At 42.4% G+C, this 19,785-nt stretch overlaps 1 protein-coding gene across 1 annotated transcript in view; it reads left to right on the top strand.

The window, feature by feature from the left end:
• The window catches only part of KCNH6 (potassium voltage-gated channel subfamily H member 6), a 269,607-nt gene that overhangs the window by 42,339 nt on the left and 207,483 nt on the right, over positions 1 to 19,785 (top strand). The window contains exon 2 of the mRNA XM_044296338.1: positions 1,240 to 1,470. Coding sequence (XP_044152273.1) covers positions 1,240 to 1,470 — 231 coding nt within the window. The remainder of the gene's footprint in view (positions 1 to 1,239; positions 1,471 to 19,785) is intronic.

Below are 19,785 nucleotides of genomic sequence, written 5' to 3'. Positions count from 1 at the left end.
GTTCTGTGTTTAGAGCCACACCTGGTTTTTGCTCAAAATCACTGACCAAAACACTGACATATCAATGAGGTATAAATCTCCCCATTCATTGCTGTGCTAGATGTATTTCAGGGGTTGTTTTATTTATCAGGGAGCTTGTCCCTTCTGCTGCAGCTCTCTCCCTGACACATCTCAAGGAGCGTGTCCTTACTACTGCAGCTCTCTGCCTATCACAGCTCGGGGAGTGTTTCCTTTCTGTGGCAGCTCTCTCCCTCTCATGGCTCAGCGGGCATGTCCTTTCTGCCACAGCTCTCTTCTTGTCGCAGGGCAGCAAGCCTGTTATGGAACTGGAGAGCATAGGAGTGGTACTGCAGATCGGAGTTGTAATAGTCACGGTGGTTGTCCTCCACAGTGCTTCCTGAGGCAGTGCAGCAGAAATGATGGAGTAAACTGTGGTGTGGTATAATGACGAGACTGGTTTTGGCATAACAGATCCATGGTACTTTACTGAAGCTGGTCAACAGGTGAAGCACACAAAGACTGTTCACATGCAAGTAATTCCCAAAGGTTGTATATGGAGGCTAGCTTCTCTCTCTCAAAATCATACTGTTCAATCTCTCCTGTTCTCAGCCAAATGGGATGCACTTTCTATATCATGAGATATAAAAGTAGATGATATCCACAGTATCCAATACAGTCTCTGATCTCTGAATGAGGGGTTCTCCTGTCCTTTGGTTATTGTGCGCAGCTTGTAGCTGATAGAGTTCCCACCACATGCAGAGGAGGCAGTAGCCAGATTAGCAATGAAAACCGTCTTTGCCAAAGTCTGCAATCCCTTTGTGCAGTTCTCTATCCAATCACAGCTCAAGGGGCATTTCATTTCTGCTGCATCTGTCTCCCTGTAACTGTCCCAGCTTCTAACAGTAGATCAGGCTAGTGGCAGCTGAAGGATGGAACTGAGCAATGTGCAGCCATCTCAGCAAGGTGGACATAGAAATAAGCAAAATAACAAACAACAGGTGGCGCTATGCAAATACTTTTTTTTAATAACAAAAATTTCAGAGCCAAGTGGTGCTTTGAGAAATGTAAACTCTTTTTCATGGTAAAAACCTTTTAATGGAAAAAATTGTCCATGCACACAACAAAGTCGCATGTTTCCTTACCCGTCCTGTAAACACTCCATGCAGCTTTTGGGTGCCTCTGTAAAGAAACCAAAATTTTTATTGAAACTTTATCTTCCCTATCTCTATTTCTCTGCAGGTCGGAAGTTCCTGATAGCCAATGCCCAGATGGACAACTGTGCTATTATCTATTGTAATGATGGTTTCTGTGACATGTTTGGCTACTCCAGGGTGGAGGTCATGCAGAGACCTTGTACTTGTGACTTTCTAACGGGTCCAGAAACCACCCCCAGCAGCATTACACAACTTACTCAGGCCCTACTAGGATCTGAAGAGCGAAAGCTGGAAATCTTATACTACAGGAAGGAAGGTAAGGAAAATCTATACAACGAAGACGCTGATTACTAAAACCTGTATTCCTTCATGTATGAAAAGTGAGAACCCTTGACCTCTTGGGTTTTGCCTTGTTTCATATGTTCTTTAAATAATATACAAAATAAATTAAGAAAAATAAAAAGTTGATTTCCTATACTCAAGTGAGACCATCCATGACTGAATCAAACAGAGATCACCTAAGAACTCAGATTATCTACATCTAAAGTTGGTTCAGTAGACCAGTGTGGGTCCAAGTAATGCAGAAACATGCAGCTGTATTATGGCCTTGAGAATCTTCTACTGAGGATCTTGTGTCACTATATGTGTTGTTTGTCATTAGCTTTATTTTATACTTACTGTCCTAATAATTACTGCAATGTGTCAATGTAGGTAAAATGTATACACCTGCAGCCTAGGCCGTTTAGCTCACAGAGGATTGTCTGTACCAGACAAAGGACAAGGTCTGTACAAATCTAGTCCATGCTGTGGATGTAAACAAGTGTAAACAGAGCTCTTACAAATAGTGAGATGAGACAAGCTACCTGCCTATTGCAATATACAAACTCTATGGCCATTCTAGTGCATAGACTGCTGGAGGAGCCACGTAATTTATGACCTGGCTCCTCCAGCAGCGCAGGCAACGTCAAGATCATCGTCTGGGCCTCTATTTTCTCCAGTTTGAGAGCTCCCTCATATATCATATAATAAGTTTAAGATCTCTTTGACACAGATATTTGGTTTGGCTTTGTGCCTTGGCAAAACTACCAACAAAAGCCTCTGGTTTTTTTTCATGTGATGTGTTTTTATAGCGTTTTTGCTGAATTTTTGTGATGTTTTGGCTTATTTGTTACAAACAGTATATTTTAATGCATGATTTTCTGTGTGTTTTTTTTAAAACCATATGTTTTAAAAAGGAAAGTATGAATCCCTAAGGGCTCATGCACACGACCGTATGTACAGTGGGATGCAAACGTTTGGGCAACCTTGTTAATGGTCATGATTTTCCTGTATAAATCATTGGTTGTTACGATAAAAAATGTCAGTTAAATATATCATATAGGAGACACACACAGTGATATTTGAGAAGTGAAATGAAGTTTATTGGATTTACAGAAAGTGTGCTATAATTGTTTAAACAAATTTAGGCAGGTGCCTAAATTTGGGCACCACAAAAAATAAATAAAATCAATATTTAGTAGATCCTTCTTTTGCAGAAATTATAGCCTCTAAACGCTTCCTGTAGGTTCCAATGAGAGTCTGGATTCTGGCTGAAGGTATTTTGGACCATTCCTCTTTACAAAACATCTTTAGTTCATTCAGGTTTGATGGCTTCCGAGCATGGACAGCTCTCTTTAAGTCACACCACAGATTTTCAATTATATTCAGGTCTGGGGACTGAGATGGCCACTCCAGAACATTGTACTTGTTCCTCTGCAAAAATGCCTTAGTGGATTTTGAGCAGTGTTTAGGGTCGTTGTCTTGTTGAAAGATCCAGCCCCGGCGCAGCTTAAGCTTTGTCACTGATTCCTGGACATTGGTCTCCTGAATCTGCTGATACTGAGTGGAATCCTTGCGTCCCTCAACTTTGACAAGATTCCCAGTCCCTGCACTGGCCACACAGCCCCACAGCATGATGGAACCACCACCATATTTTACTGTAGGTAGCAGGTGTTTTTCTTGGAATGCTGTGTTCTTTTTCCTCCATGCATAACACCCCTTGTTATGCCCAAATAACTCAATTTTAGTTTCATCAGTCCACAGCACCTTATTCCAAAATGAAGCTGGCTTGTCCAAATGTGCTTTAGCCCACCTCAAGCGGCACTTTTTGTGCTGTGGGTGGAGAAAAGGCTTCCTCTGCATCCCTCTCGCATACAGCATCTCCTTGTGTAAAGTGCGCCGAACGATGCACAGTGACTCCATCTGCAGCAAGATGATGTTGTAGGTCTTTGGTGCTGGTCTGTGGGTTGCCTCTGACTGTTCTCACCATTCGTCGCTTCTGTCTATCCGAGATTTTTCTTGGTCTGCCACTTCGAGCCTTAACTTGAACTGAGCCTGTGGTCTTCCATTTCCTCAATATGTTCCTAACTGTGGAAACAGACAGCTGAAATCTCTGAGACAGCTTTCTGTATCCTTCCCCTAAACCATGATGGTGAACAATCTTTGTCTTCAGGTCACTTGAGAGTTGTTTTGAGACCCCCATGTTGCTACTCTTCAGAGAAAATGAAAAGAGGACGGAAACTTACAATTGACCCCCTTAAATACTCTTTCTCATAATTGGATTCACCTGTGTATGTAGGTCAGGGGTCACTGAGCTTACTAAGCCAATTTGAGTTCCAATAATTAATTCTAAAGGTTTTGGAATCAATAAAATGACAACAGTGCCCAGATGTATGCACCTGCCTAATTTTGTTTAAACAATTATAGCACACTTTCTGTAAATCTAATAAACTTCATTTCACTTCTCAAATATCACTGTGTGTGTCTCCTATATGATATATTTAACTGACATTTTTTATCGTAACAACCAACGATTTATACAGGAAAATCATGACGATTAACAAGGTTGCCCAAACTTTCACATCCCACTGTATTTTGAGGTCTCCAAAACACGGATCTGCAAAAAATACAGATGACGTCCTTATTGCATCTGTTTCTTTTGCGGATCCATTGTAACAATGCCTATCCTTGTCCGCAAAACGGACAAGAATAGGACATGTTCTAACTTTTTTGCGGAACTCCCATGCCGACATACGGAAGCAGAATGCTGACGGAGTCATTTCAGGTTTTTTTGCGGACTCATTGAAGTGAATGGTTCTGCATATGGGCCTAAAAAAAAACTTTATGGACACGGAAAAAAAGTTTGTTCATGTGCATAAGCCCTAACTCAGATAAAACTCCCTCTGTTAACAGTGTGCTGACTGTTCTGTGCATTGCGGTCCCCAATGCATGTGCACCGTCCATGTGGCTGGCGTAGACGGATGCACACCCATTCAACTTGAATGGGTCAGTGATCCATACGCACTGCAAAAAAAAAAGTTTTGGCGGTGCGGAGACATGGGCCGAAATGCCACGGAAGCACTCAGTAGTGCTTCCGTGGCCTTACGCTCTATGTCTCTGCACCGTATCTTCTGGATTGCGGACCCATTCAAGGGAATGTGTCTGCCTCTGTGATACAGTGCGCATATGATCGGTTACCGTATATTGCAGACCCACTGTTTATGGGCCACAATAGGGGCACTGGCCGACAATGGCCGTGTGCATGGGCCCTGAATCTAAAGGCATTGGAAGAAAAAAGAATTGTAAAAAATGTCATAAAAAACACAGCACACATTAACATATGCATTTTTTCAAGTTGGGACAAAAACAAAACAATGTATGTCTATGGCACAAAAATGCTAGCAAATTAGCAAAAAATCATGCTATGATAAAAAAAAAGCCATTAATGAAAAAAAAAAAAGCACAGCAAGTGAAAACAAAAAGTGCACATTTCCCATAGACTTACACCTAAAATCTGGAAGTTATGTTTAGCAAAAAACCTGTATATCACAGGAATAATGACTTTTCTTTAAAACATAACTTTTACTAATATTCATTAGAAAATAACCCCATATAAGAAATACTTCATCTGGACACCAATACCAGACCACAATGCAATTTACTTAGTTGCCATTTCATTTACCTCATCAATGATCCCCTGAAGAACCAGCCTTTACCAACTGGGGAAATGCGTCGGGACGAGGGACGAATATACCTTGGAGGAGTACATCTTTACTCACTTGCGGGTCTATGCCAGGTGACAGTTGAGGGCTTAGCCACCAAGAAGTGGGGTCGCTCCTTTCGGGGCGGATGCTCCCTTTGTAGGCAAGGATAGCGTAAGGGTTAATCTAGGGTGACCCCCCCCCCCCCTTCTTGTCCTGACCTCACCTCTCTAGTATCTAACGTGCCAATCAGCTGTCTTCAAAACTGTAAGTTACAATATTTGCTTTATTTTTTGGATTACCACATCCAGTATAAAGTAAGGCTCTTCCGTATGTATTTGGCACAAGCCTAATTATAATTCATTATATGGGGCTATTTTCTAATGAATATTAGTAAAAGTTATGTTTTAAAGAAAAGTCATTATTCCTGTGATATACATTCTTATGTGCTTTTCAAACCTTATAAAATTTTTCAGCGCTATTAGCAAAAAACCTGCTAAAAAAAATTGTTAGTAAACTGGCAGGAAAGTAATTTGTGAAACCACTGTTAAAGGGGTTTTCTCACTTCAGCAATTGGCATTTATCATGTAGAGAAAGTTAATACAATGCACTTACTAATGTATTGTGATTGTCCATATTGCCTGTGATTCATTTTTCCATCAAATTATACACTGCTTGTATCCAGGGGTTATGAACATCCAGCAGCAGTGGCCGTGCTGGTTTAGCCGACACTATACTAATGTGAGGGACCGGCATATACACAGACTTTTCTATAGAAAGCCATCGTGAGCGGTGAATAGAGCGCTCTTGCAGGTATCATCTTATTAGAACATCACGAGGAACACGGCAGCAATGAGCATGGTCTGTTACTGCCGCCCAAGGGAAGCTTCTGTGTGTGACTAGATATGGGAATATAATAACGCAATAGCAGAAAGTCCCACTAGAGCTCTCCTTACTATTTAGGGCAGCAAAAGAGAAAATCACATTAATTGTTCATTCTAAATTAGGACCGAGAATAAAAGAACAACGAATAAGCACGAAAAGGAAGGACACGATTCTCAGACAGACATCACCTCTTGGACGGTTCCAAATCTTCAGCTTGTAATTTGTGCTAAAAATATTCTGCAGCATAATGTAAAGGCACAAAAAAACTGTGTCTATACCGCGACCTAAAGAATTATTTTACACATAAATGTTGCACTCAATATAGTCCTTCCTCTCCATTACCTCTAAAGCCGGATCCCAGTGATCGCACATGATAGTTAAAGACTGCGGCTTGTCATGCCAAGGTCATGCCGGCTTTTAACACAACTCCCAGGAGACATCTATCCCTGATTGCCGCGTCCTATAATGGGTGGGAATGCACAGTGTCCATTCTGCTGCTGCAAGGTGTGAAGATGGCTGCTGTCCTAGCGTTTAGTGGATTCACGGCTAATCCACTTGACTTGTTTGCTTTATGTCATCACTTACTCCAGATATAAGGCTGGCTTTGCATGTTCAGGTGTTTTTGATGTAGTTTTTGAAGCCAAAGCCAAGGATTTAAAAAGAGAAGAGGACTCAGTCTTTCCTATTTACGTGTCCTCCCTTTATCATCCAATCCTGGCTTTGGCTTCAAAAATTGCATAAAAAAAACTAAACTTGAAAACCCAGCCTTATGCTTTAGATGCACCTCTGCTATACTATGCAGTTTTTGCTGCCTTGTGGTGGAAGCACATTGTTTCAGTATCAATGAGGTAGGGCTCATGCACTCGGCCATTGCCCGGCTGTGTGCAATTTGCAGTCCCCAATGCACGGGCAACATCCGCCCGGCTGCCGCAGACGGATCCAGACCCATTCAACTTAAACGAGTTTGTGATCCGTCTAACACCTCTGCACCCCTAAAAGATAGAACACTGTGCGGAGGCACAGAGAGATATCCCATGGAAGCGCTCCCTAGTGCTTCCGTGGAGTTCCGTACCGCACCTTCCAGATTGCAAGTGAATGGGTCTGCATCCGTGATGCGGTGCAAAAACGTCCGGCTCCCGTATATTGTAGATCTGCTGTTTGCAGGGAGCAATACGGGCCCAGACGGCACACGTACAAAGAGAGTGTGGTATCTGCCAACCAAATTTTTCAAGGGTCGTACGACCTAAGCGTGGCTTGAACCACCCACTGACTAATTTTTTATTTTAGGTGCATAAAACTTATATCTTTATTATTACAATTTAAAAATTGAACTCTAAATTTGATTAAAAGTCCTCAGAATTACAACACAGCTTCTGTGTTCTACTGTTGTGGATCTTTGCATTACATGTAATGTATCTGGTAACCAGTATAAAGGTTCCCCTAGGTCAGATGTCTTCAGAAAAGTTGGTAGGACTGGACAATTATATAGGGGCGTAGCTAAAGGCTCACGGGCCCTGGTGCAAGAGTTCAGCTTGGGCCCCCATTCCTTTAGTGCTTGTTGGCAAGGGGCAGGGTAGCACATAGCCTTCCTGCTGTGAGAGGCAAACATTGAAAGGGCACCCCCTCATGCCAAATTCTTGACCTAACCCCTCCCCTGCAGCTGCGGCCTCTGTAAGGATATTATAAAACATCCTTACAAAGATGCTTGGCGACCACCCGTACATATATTTTCACCGAGCAGTCGGCAAGTGGTTAACGGGGCTGTCCCATCTCAACATTTATGGAATATCGCTAGAATATCTAGCGATATTTACCTCTGGAACACGCTCCTATCTCCAGAATGGCCTTTCCATTCACTGAGATGGGGCTTCTATAAATAGCTGAGAATCTACTGGAAGGCAATATGCGTGGTGTCTCCCATCCCCACAGTAAATGTTCTCGGTGACTTTATTTATTGTTTTTTTGCAGTGTCCTGCTCTTTCATTTGATCTTCACACTATCATTATGTTATTTTTATATTTTTCGAAGCACTTTGCCGGGAATTGATGCGTCCTGTCGTGGATGGTTTTTAATAGTTTTTTAATGTTTGTCTGCTTGTCTTTTCTTCGCATCCTTAATAAACTATTCTGATTTTGTATATAATTTTGGTGTGCTTTAAGTACCTGTGTACTTTGTCTTTTTGTGCGACTCTCTACACAAGTGTTTCCTATTGTGGCGAGATGCCAGACTGGTCTATACAGATCCTCTGAATGCCTGCAGGTGAGAAGCCTAGAACTTGCTAAGTTTGGCCTCTGTTGTTAGGTGTCCCTGCTCCAAACTCTACCTTGGTTCCTTTGCATCCCAATTTATTAACTGCAAGAACACGGATGTTCCAGGTGTAACCTCTATGCTGATGACAACTAACTCTTTACATGCCAACACTATACAGTGCTGATTTACATAAACTACAGGGCAATCTCACAATCATGTCTGCAGCACCCATTACAGTATACATCTGAATGGCCTACAGGACATGGTTTGATGCACAGGCAATTATTGGGAATAAACAAAAAACTGAATGATCCCAATAATTGCCTGATAGTGAGTTGAGGTGTTAGTTGCATTTACAAAGGACGACGTGCAGCTATTAAACACTGGTGGAATTTATCGCAAGGATAAGATTTTAAGTCAGCTTTGTTTAAGGCCGCCAAAATGGCGGCTCGGATGCAGACCAAAACAACAGCCATGTGCATGAGGCCTAAGACTGTGTTGGCATACTATGCAACAAATTTATCAAATGTCACTCTTCTTTTGTTATATTTGAGATATCTGTAAACCTAAGTCTTTTGTGTACAAATGCTCCAGTTTTCCTATCTTACCCCTGTACTGGAGTGACTTTGTGATTATTTTTTTCAGACTTTTTAAAAAGTGCCTTTGATATAGTTAACCCACCCACTTTTCAAAACTCCTGAGTGAGTTTGTCCCTGATAATCTGCTTGTGTAAAAAGAGCCTTACAGGGGTTTTCCAGGATTACTATGACTTTTTACAGATATCGTTATACAGTTTCTTACTTCATGGACATCATCCTCATGCTTATGGTTTTCCACTTTGGACTCTCCTGACCCGTTTTCACCATGTAAACAAATCCCTCTGGTTTGCATCCATTCTGCGTATAGAGCTTCCCGTTGTATCAATGTTGTATCCAACCAATCCCATGATGCATTTCTCCTTTCCCTGCCACAGTCCTAGCACCACCCCTAAAAACACCCACCTAGTTTATAGCTCCTTCCACCCAGCTATATACATAGACACTCCCCTTTCAATCCAGAGGGAAAAAAGCAGGCTGGTTTGAGAGCTGCATTTATACAAGCAGGCAAATAATGCGAGTTTGTGAGCGTGAGAGTGTTTGAGTTCAAGTGTGTGTTTGTATTAAGTGTGTGACTTTAGATTACGTGACTTGAGATTAAGAGACTTTAGGAGGAGACTATAGTAAGTTAGATTCTTATCACTGCACTATATTGTATTTTTCTCTTTTCTTGCATAATCCCCACTTAGTATGTGTTCCATTATTGACAGTGCAGTCCAGTGCACATCTTGTCTAATGTAGGCAGTCCTGGAACAGCCGTTTGAGGGTGCATATCTTTGTTCAAAATGTGAGCAAATTGCCCGTTTGGAATTGCACATCGAATATCTAAACGGGCGAATTTCAACACTGAGAAGCGTTGACAATTTGTAAAAGAGTTTGCTGCTCACTGAGCAAGCACTCTATGGGGTAGATGTGGGGGAAGGTGGTAGCGAGGAGGCTCAGGAAAGTGAGGTGGCTAGCTGGGTAACAGTTAGAAAGTGTGGTATAGGGAAGAGTGCCAGGGAGGCTAAACCTGATTTGACACACCCCAACAACTTTGCACAGTTGGCAGATGAGGGGGATGTCAGTTCAGAGATAGCACTGCTGCAGCCAGACACTTCCTCTGCCAGTCAAGGGAATGTCAGCTCCAGTAAGCAGGGGACCAGGAAAGCAGGGCAGGCTAGGCAGGTGCTGGTAGTGGGAGACTCAATTATTAGGGGTACAGATAGGACAATCTGTCACAAACACCGGGATCGTCGAACCGTGTGTTGCCTTCGTGGCGCTCGAGTTTGACACATCGCGGATCGGGTTGACAGATTACTGGGAGGGGCTGGAGAAGATCCAGCGGTCATGGCCTATATTGAAACCAATTTTAAAGTTAGAGGTAGGTGGAGCGTCCTTAAAAATGATTTTAGGGATTTAGGTCAAAAGCTTAGGGCAAGGACCTCAAATGTAGTATTTTCTGAAATCCTACCAGTACCATAAGCCACACAAGAAAGGCAGCGGGAGATTAGGGAGGTTAACAAGTGGCTCAAGAACTGGTGTAGGAAGGAGGGGTTTGGGTTCCTGGAGAACTGGGCCGACTTCTCTGTTGGCTACAGCCTTTTTCATAAGGATGGGCTGCAGCTCAATGGGAAAGAGGCAGCTGTGTTGGGGGAGAATGTGGCTAGAAGGTTGGAGGAGTGTTTAAACTTGGGACTGTGGGGGAGGATAATTACGTTATAGGATGGGAAGATAGTGCAAATAGAGACCGGGGCAAGGTAATGGGACTTGGGGAGAAAGGGAAGGAGGGACTAGAACAGTTCAGAAGGAAAGGTGTAGGGAACAAAATATACATAAACCTCTTAAATGTATGTATACTAATGCCAGAAACCTGACTAGTAAAACTGGAGAACTGGAATTAGTGATGTGTGAGGAGGAGTATGACATAGTGGGAATAACTGAGACATGGCTGGATGATAGCTATAACTGGGCAGTTAATGTACAGGGTTACAGTCTGTTTAGAAAGGATCTACAAAACCGGAGAGGGGGAAGGGGCTTCCTTTATGTAAAGTCCTGTCTAAAGCCCACACTCCGGCAAGATATAAGTGAGGGACATGAACATGTGGAGTCACTGTGGGTAGAAATACATTGAGGCAAAAACAATAATACATTACTAATAGGAGTTTATTATAAACGACTTAATATACCAGAGTCCACAGAAAATCTGCTACTAAACGAGATAGATGAGGCGGCAAATCATAATGAGGTGGTTATTTATGGGGGACTTCAACTACCCAGCTATAGACTGAGAAACTGAAACTTGTATATCTCATAAAGGAAACAGGTTCTTGGCAATAACCAAAGACAATTATCTTTCCCAAATGGTTCAGGATCCGACTAGAGGGATGGCCATACTGGACTTAGTATTAACCAATAGACCTGACAGAACAACAGATGTACAGGTCGGGGTACACCTGGGAAATAGTGACAATGAAGTTCCAATTATTATTCAAAAGAGTGTTTCTTCAGGGAGGAACAAAAATACTAAACTTCAAAAAAGCTAAATTTAGCCAACTAAGAGAGGCCATAGGCCTAACTAACTGGGACAAAGTCCTCAAAAATAAAAATTCTGCCACAAAATGGGATATTTTTAAAAGCATTCTAAAATCTAATTGTGAGAGGTACATGCCTTATGGGAATAAAAGGTTAAGGAACAAGAAGAAACCAATGTGGATAAATAGAACTGTAAAGAAAGCAATAAATGACAAAAAGAAAGCATTTAAATCACTAAAACAGGAGGGTAGTGAGGAAGCACTGAAAAACTATAAGGAAAAAAAATGTAATATGTAAATAACAAATAAAAGCAGCCAAACTAGAGACCGAGAGATTAATGTTTTTCAATTATATAAATGGTAAAAAGTATAAATCTGATGGTGTCCACCCTCTACAGAGTGATGAGGGGGGAGTTGCAAAGAGCGATGAGGAGAAAGCAAAGCTATTAAATATTTTTTTCTCCACTGTATTCACTGAAGAAAATAAACAGATAAAATGCAGAATGTAAAAGTTAATTCCCCATTAAAAGTGCCCTGTCTGATACAGGAAGAAGTACAGCGGCTTCTTAAAAAGATTAAAATAGACAAATCACCAGGACCAGATGGCATACACCCCCCGTATCCTAAAAAAATTAAGTAATGTCATAGCCAGACCCTTATTTCTGATATTTAAGGACTCTATACTGACAGGGAGTGTTTCACAGGATTGGCGCATATCAAATGTAGTGGCAATATTTAAAAAGGGTCCAAAAACAGAGCCTGGAAACTATAGGCCGGTAAGTTTAATATCTGTCGTGGGTAAACTGTTTGAAGGTTTTCTAAGAGATGCTATCTTGGAGTACCTCAAGGAACATAAGCAAATAATGCCATATCAGCATGGCTTTATGAGGGATCGATCATGCCAAACTAATTTAATCAGTTTCTGTGAGGAGGTAAGTTCTAGACTTGACAGCGGGGAATCAATGGATGTCGTATATCTGGACTTCTCCAAAGCATTTGACACTGTACCACGTGAAAGGTTAGTATATAAAATAAGAATGCTTGGACTGGGAGAAAATGTCTGTATGTGGGTAAGTAACTGGCTCAGTGATAGAAAACAGGGGGTGGTTATTAACGGTACACACTCAGATTGGGTCACTGTCACTAGTGGAGTACCTCAGGGGTCAGTATTGGGCCCTATTCTCTTCAATATATTTATTAATGATCTCGTGAAAGGCTTGCACAGTAAAATATAAATTTTTGCAGATGACACCAAACTGTGTAAAGTAATTGACACGGAAGAGGAGAGTATACTGCTACAGATGGAACTGGATAGATTGGAGGCTTGGGCAGATGAGATTTAACACTGACAAATATAAGGTTATGCACATGGGAAGGAATAATGCAAGTCACCTGTACATACTAAATGGTAAAAAACTGCGTAACTGAAATGGAAAAGGACCTAGGAATTTTTGTGAACAGCAAACTAAGCTGTAAAAACCAGTGTCAGGCAGCTGCTGCCAAGGCCAATAAGATAATGGGTTGCATCAAAAGGGGCATAAATGCCTGTGATGAGAACATAGTCCTACCACTTTACAAATCACTAGTCAGACCACACATGGAGTACTTTGTACAGTTCTGAGCTCCTGTGAACAAGGCAGACATAGCAGAGCTGGAGATGGTACAGAGGAGGGCAACTAAAGTAATAACTGAATTGGGGAGACTACAGTACACTGAAAGATGATCAACATTAGGGTTATTCACTTTAGAAAAAGACTACTGAGGGGAGATCTAATTACTATGTATAAATATATCAGGGGTCAGTACAGAGATCTCTCCATCATCTATTTATCCCCAGGACTGTGACAAAAGGACATCCTCTGCGTCTGCAGGAAAGAAGGTTTGTACACAAACATAGAAGAGGATTCTTTATGGCAAGAGCAGTGAGACTATGGAACTCTCTGCCTGAGGAGGGGGTGATGGTGAGTTCACTAAAAGAGTTCAAGAGGGGCCTGGATGTATTTCTGGAGTGTAATAATATTACAGGCTATAGCTACTAGAGAGGGGTCGTTGATCCAGGGAGTTATTCTGAAGAAACCCAAAAAAGTAATCCCATAGGGATACACATACATACACAAAATATGAAATTTTATTGAATAATTACATACAGATAATTACAAGACCATGATAAACAAAAATATAAAAAATTTGTAAAGCAGCAATACAGGCGATGTTGCAAATGGTAGCTCTCATGCTGACCGGCATGGTATAAGATCCCAAAAGCCCAAATGAACTAGGCACCAAGACTAGTAGCAGCAGTGCCAGAAGAAATAATATCTATGTACCAAAATTGCCCTAAAAGCCTATCTGATGTTCCAAAAAAGTTCTGTATCAAAGGGCATCCACATAAGGTCCCTGCAGGTAACCAAAAGTGGGCATACAGACAGCAATCAACTAAAGTAAAAAACTGACAATACCTGGGCTATGGTACAGAACAGGGATCCAACCTCCGGTCAGCTGTGAGCGCACCCCGACGTACGTTTCGCTCCGCTTTCTCAAGGGGCGTATCTATTTGAGAACTTAGCCACATTATATATCTGGAAATTGATTACAAAACTGGGGCATCTGTGGGTGGACCAATGGAATAGTTTCCCTTTACCATGGGCGGGGTCCCGCTGGTCGGAGGTAGTGCCTCGTCATCGCGGTCACGTGATTGTGAGCGGACCACCTTCAATTTCGCGTCACTGTTCGAGTCACAGCCATTCTCGCGATACTGTGCTCAGGACGGCCTCGCTCAACCTCGGTCACGTGACCGTTACGTCAGCCAGAGGCGCATAGTACCATACCTCTCTCAGAGATCCAGATCTCGCGAGACCTCGCACATAGCATCGTCGCTCGGTCGCGGTCACATGACCGTGACTTTTGCCACTAGCTCACGTGATCGCACCCAGGGAGTTATTCTGATTGCCTGATTGGAGTCGGGAAAGAATTTTTTTTCCCCTTAAGTGGGGAAAATTGGCTTCTACCTCACAGGGTTTTTTGCCTTCCTCTGGATCAACTTGCAGGACAACAGGCCGAACTGGATGGACAGATGTCTTTTTTCGGCCTTATATACTACACTACGTGCAGAATTATTAGGCAAATGAGTATTTTGACCACATCATCCCTTTATATGCATGTTGTCATACTCCAAGCTGTATAGGCTCGAAAGCCTACTACCAATTAAGCATGTTAGGTGATGTGCATCTCTGTAATGAGAAGGGGTGTGGTCTAATGACATCAACACCCTATATCAGGTGTGCATAATTATTAGGCAACTTCCTTTCCTTTGGCAAAATGGGTCAAAAGAAGGACTTGACAGGCTCAGAAAAGTCAAAAATAGTGAGATCTCTTGCAGAGGGATGCAGCACTCTTAAAATTGCAAAGCTTCTGAAGCTTGATCATCGAACAATCAAGCGTTTCATTCAAAATAGTCAACAGGGTCGCAAGAAGCATGTGGAAAAACCAAGGCGCAAAATAACTGCCCATGAACTGAGAAAAGTCAAGCGTGCAGCTGCCAAGATGCCACTTGCCACCAGTTTGGCCATATTTCAGAGCTGCAACATCACTGGAGTGCCCAAAAGCACAAGGTGTGCAATACTCAGAGACATGGCCAAGGTAAGAAAGGCTGAAAGACGACCACCACTGAACAAGACACACAAGCTGAAACGTCAAGACTGGGCCAAGAAATATCTCAAGACTGATTTTTCTAAGGTTTTATGGACTGATGAAATGAGAGTGAGTCTTGATGGGCCAGATGGCTGGATTGGTAAAGGCCAGAGAGCTCCAGTCCGACTCAGACGCCAGCAAGGTGGAGGTGGAGTACTGGTTTGGGCTGGTATCATCAAAGATGAGCTTGTGGGGCCTTTTTGGGTTGAGGATGGAGTCAAGCTCAACTCCCAGTCCTACTGCCAGTTTCTGGAAGACACCTTCTTCAAGCAGTGGTACAGGAAGAAGTCTGCAAGGTAAGAAAAACATGATTTTCATGCAGGACAATGCTCCATCACACGCGTCCAAGTACTCCACAACGTGGCTGGCAAGAAAGGGTATAAAAGAAGAAAATCTAATGACATGGCCTCCTTGTTCACCTGATCTGAACCCCATTGAGAACCTGTGGTCCATCATCAAATGTGAGATTTACAAGGAGGGAAAACAGTACACCTCTCTGAACAGTGTCTGGGAGGCTGTGGTTGCTGCTGCACGCAATGTTGATGGTGAACAGATCAAAACACTGACCGAATCCATGGATGGCAGGCTTTTGAGTGTCCTTGCAAAGAAAGGTGGCTATATTGGTCACTGATTTGTTTTTGTTTTGTTTTTGAATGTCAGAAATGTATATTTGTGAATGTTGAGATGTTATATTGGTTTAACTGGTAAAAATAAATAATTGAAATGGGTATATATTTTTTTTTTGTTAAGTTGCCTAATAATTATGTACAGTAATAGTCACCTGCACACACAGATATCCCCCTAAAATAGCTAAAACTAAAACCAAACTAAAAACTACTTCCAAAAATATTCAGCTTTGATATTAATGAGTTTTTTGGGTTCATTGAGAACATGGTTGTTGTTCAATAATAAAATTAATCCTCAAAAATACAACTTGCCTAATAATTCTGCACTCCCTGTATGTTACTATGTTACTCCCCTTTCACTGCCCCACCCATAGATATAACATAACCGGAAATAAGCAAGAGCTGCATGGACATGGTCATGTGACCAAAGCCCAGAACAGAAGATAGGAGCAATAAAGATAAAATAAATACATCACAAAATTACAGCTACCTTCATAAATGATTATTTTAAAGGCTGTTGATGCACACCGGAAAATCGTTTTAGGCCATGTCCTGCAGAGTGTTATTGATGATGTATGTGTATCTTAAAGGGGTTGTCCTGCCATTTATATTGATAACCAATCGTCAGGATGCGTCACCCCCACCGATCAACTGTTTGGAGCGGAGGCAGCGCTCCCATGAACGCTGCTTCCTGTTCATTACACTGACCATCGCCTCAGAAGGTACAGCCGTGCCATGTAATGACAAGTACTTGCTTTATTAACTTGAATGGAGAGAATGCTTGTAATTACACTACGCCACCACTCCACAGGAGACCATGCATAGTGTAAAGACCATGAAGCAGCGCTCACATGGAGCCCAGCCTCCTTGTCAAACAGCTGATCGGGGGGTCTCGGGTGTTGGACCACCGCCGATCAGATATTGATGACTTATCCTGAGCATAGCAGTAAAATATAAGTAGAAGCAGCACTATGCGGTCCTTGGTCGATGTAGATATACGATGCAACAGCCTCACCGTTGACCCTTGTTCCAACAGGCCATATGATGAACGAAAAACAAGAATGGCATCGGCAGCATCTCACATCATCTAATTTTTATTGCGACCTCAAGACAAATACAACAGCAACGTTTCGGCTGAAACTCAGCCTTTGTCAAGCCTAATGACATCAACATCAATGCACATATATATACCCCACATAAAAACACCCCCCCTCTCAGTCACCAATGTCAATCACTGTTCATTTCATTTGCCAATCACTTTTGGCCATGTGTTCACCTAATAGGTTATTACCTTCCACCTGGTCATAAACATAGTATGGCGGTGTTGGCCATGTCGGCGTTGTCCCATGCAAAGTGCGCAACTGTGCACAGCTGCACTTACTTGATAGGGTGTATCACCGTGTCCACGGCAACTGACGGCGCTCATTCGTGCAGCCAATCGGCTGTCTCCATATCCACATGACGCGCGCTATCACGTATCATGTCCGCTGACGTCATCAAGTCACGCCCTTGTGCGTCAGATGATCGTGACACGCGAACACTCACGTACGGCGTCAGTGCAGCGCAACATCCTCAGTACCATGGTAACGGGGACGCATCCTCAATTCAAAAGGAATCATTCCTATAACTCCAATAAGACAAACTCATTTAGATCCATCTATCCAATGATCGCATGGGACAGTTCCGATTATCATAGGCAAAAAAATCGCATGAAAACATGGCCATATAGCCTATAATACATCCATCAATATAGCGCATGGAGCAACTCCGATTATTATGGGTAAAAAGATACATGATTAAATAACATATCATGTATACAATACATTATTTCTATCCACGACAAGATACATTATATAAACCCCCTATTCGTGGAATTATGACACATCAGTTAATTTAAGACATCTGGCTACCCCAAGGAGTAGGGTATGGCTCATCAAGGACTATTTTACATATAACATTATTAAAACAAGATGTCCCAATACCTAGGGGACATGCTAACCACCCATCTCAATCGATGGAAGTGACGTTAAATTCTATATTAAGGCCAAATGGTTGGAGGGACCTAAGGGTGTGAATCCATTTTAGTTCCTTTCTTCTCAGGATTCTCTTTCTGTCCCCACCCCGTCTCAAATATCTTACACTGTCAATAGCATGAAATCTTAATTGATTTATGGAATGATTGTTCAATGAAATGTTTTGCAACCGGTTTATCTAGTGCACCCTTTCTTATTGTACTTTTATGTTTATTAATTCTCTCTCTCAATTCCATCGTGGTCTCACCCACGTATATCAAGCTGCATGGGCACTGTATCATGTATACCACATCAGTGTATATTTCTGCTGTCTCCCCCATAAATGGACACAAAGGGAATCCGAGGGGTATCTTGCTTGTGGGGCCTCCTTGTAAAGGTGGAGCTACGTTCAGTGGTCACAATTTTCTGTCTAGTACGCTTAATCAATTTTTTAGGATATCCTCTATTGCTGAACTTACTGCACATTTCATCCACTCTATGCTCAAACTGAGTTTTATCAGATACAATGCGTCGTACCCTAAGCAGCTGACTCCATGGTAAGGAGTTCACCATGCTATGAGGATGGCTACTATCATACATCAATAAGGTATTTTTATCTGTAGGTTTTTGGAACAGATCAGTTTTGATCTTTCCCTCCTGTACCAGAATTCGGACGTCAAGGAACTGCAGCTCACTGGCAGAGTGTGTCACATTAAACTGCAGGTCCCGGACCCCAGAATTCAGGTGTGTATGGAATTCATCAAGTTCCGATGTGGTACCCGTCCAGATTAAAAATATGTTGTCGATGTAGCGCCACCAGCACAGAACTCTCTCAAAAAATCTGGAGCAATATACCAGCCGATCCTCAACCTCCGCCATAAAGATGTTTGCGTAGGTGGGGGCCACATTGGACCCCATGGCCACACCCCGCTTTTGCCGGTAGAAGGTGTCCCCGAAGAGGAAATACTTCCTCCTCAGGACCACCTCCAGGAGGGCGAGGATCAGCCGACGTGCCCCAAGAGAGAGATCTGTGCTGGCCAGGGCCACATCGACGACATTTAGACCATATGTGTGGTCAATGGATGTATAAAGTGATACAACATCGAAACTAACCAACACAAAATCATCCGGCATTCTAAGTGACCCCAATTTGGTTAGGAAATGACCAGTATCCCTGGATTCACACCCTTAGGTCCCTCCAACCATTTGGCCTTAATATAGAATTTAACGTCACTTCCATTGATTGAGATGGGTGGTTAGCATGTCCCCTAGGTATTGGGACATTTGGTTTTAATAATGTTATATGTAAAATAGTCCTTGATGAGCCATCCCCTACTCCTTGGGGTAGCCAGATGTCTTAAATTAACTGATGTGTCATAATTCCACGAATAGGGGGTTTATATAATGTATCTGTGTCGTGGATAGAAATAATGTATTATATACATCATATGCTATTTAATCATGTATCTTTTTACCCATAATAATCGGAGTTGCTCCATGCGCTATATTGATGGATGTATTATAGTCTATATGGCCATGTTAATCATGCGATTTTTTTGCCTATGATAATCAGAACTGTCCCATGCGATCATTGGATAGATGGATCTAAATTAGTTTGTCTTATTGGAGTTATAGGAATGATTCCTTTTGAATTGAGGATGCGTCCGCGTTACCATGGCACTGAGGATGTTGCGCTGCACTGACGCCGTACGTGAGTGTTCGCGTGTCACGATCATCTGACGCGCAAGGGCGCGACTTGATGACGTCAGCGGACATGACACGTGATGGCGTGCGTCATGTGGATATGGAGACAGCCGATTGGCTGTACGAATGAGCGCCGTCAGTTGCCATGGACATGGTGATACACCCTATCATATAAATGGCAGCTGTGCACAGTTGCGCACTTCGCATGGGACGCCGACATGGCCAACACCGCCATACTATGTTTATGACCAGGTGGAAGGTAATAACCTATTAGGTGAACACATGGCCAAAAGTGATTGGCAAATGAAATGAACAGTGATTGACATTGGTGACTGAGAG

Source organism: Bufo gargarizans, chromosome 6, assembly GCF_014858855.1.
Source record: "Bufo gargarizans isolate SCDJY-AF-19 chromosome 6, ASM1485885v1, whole genome shotgun sequence".
NCBI classification, from domain to species: domain Eukaryota; kingdom Metazoa; phylum Chordata; class Amphibia; order Anura; family Bufonidae; genus Bufo; species Bufo gargarizans.
Note: the sequence above shows the minus strand (reverse complement) of the source record. Positions and strands in the feature narration are given on the sequence as shown.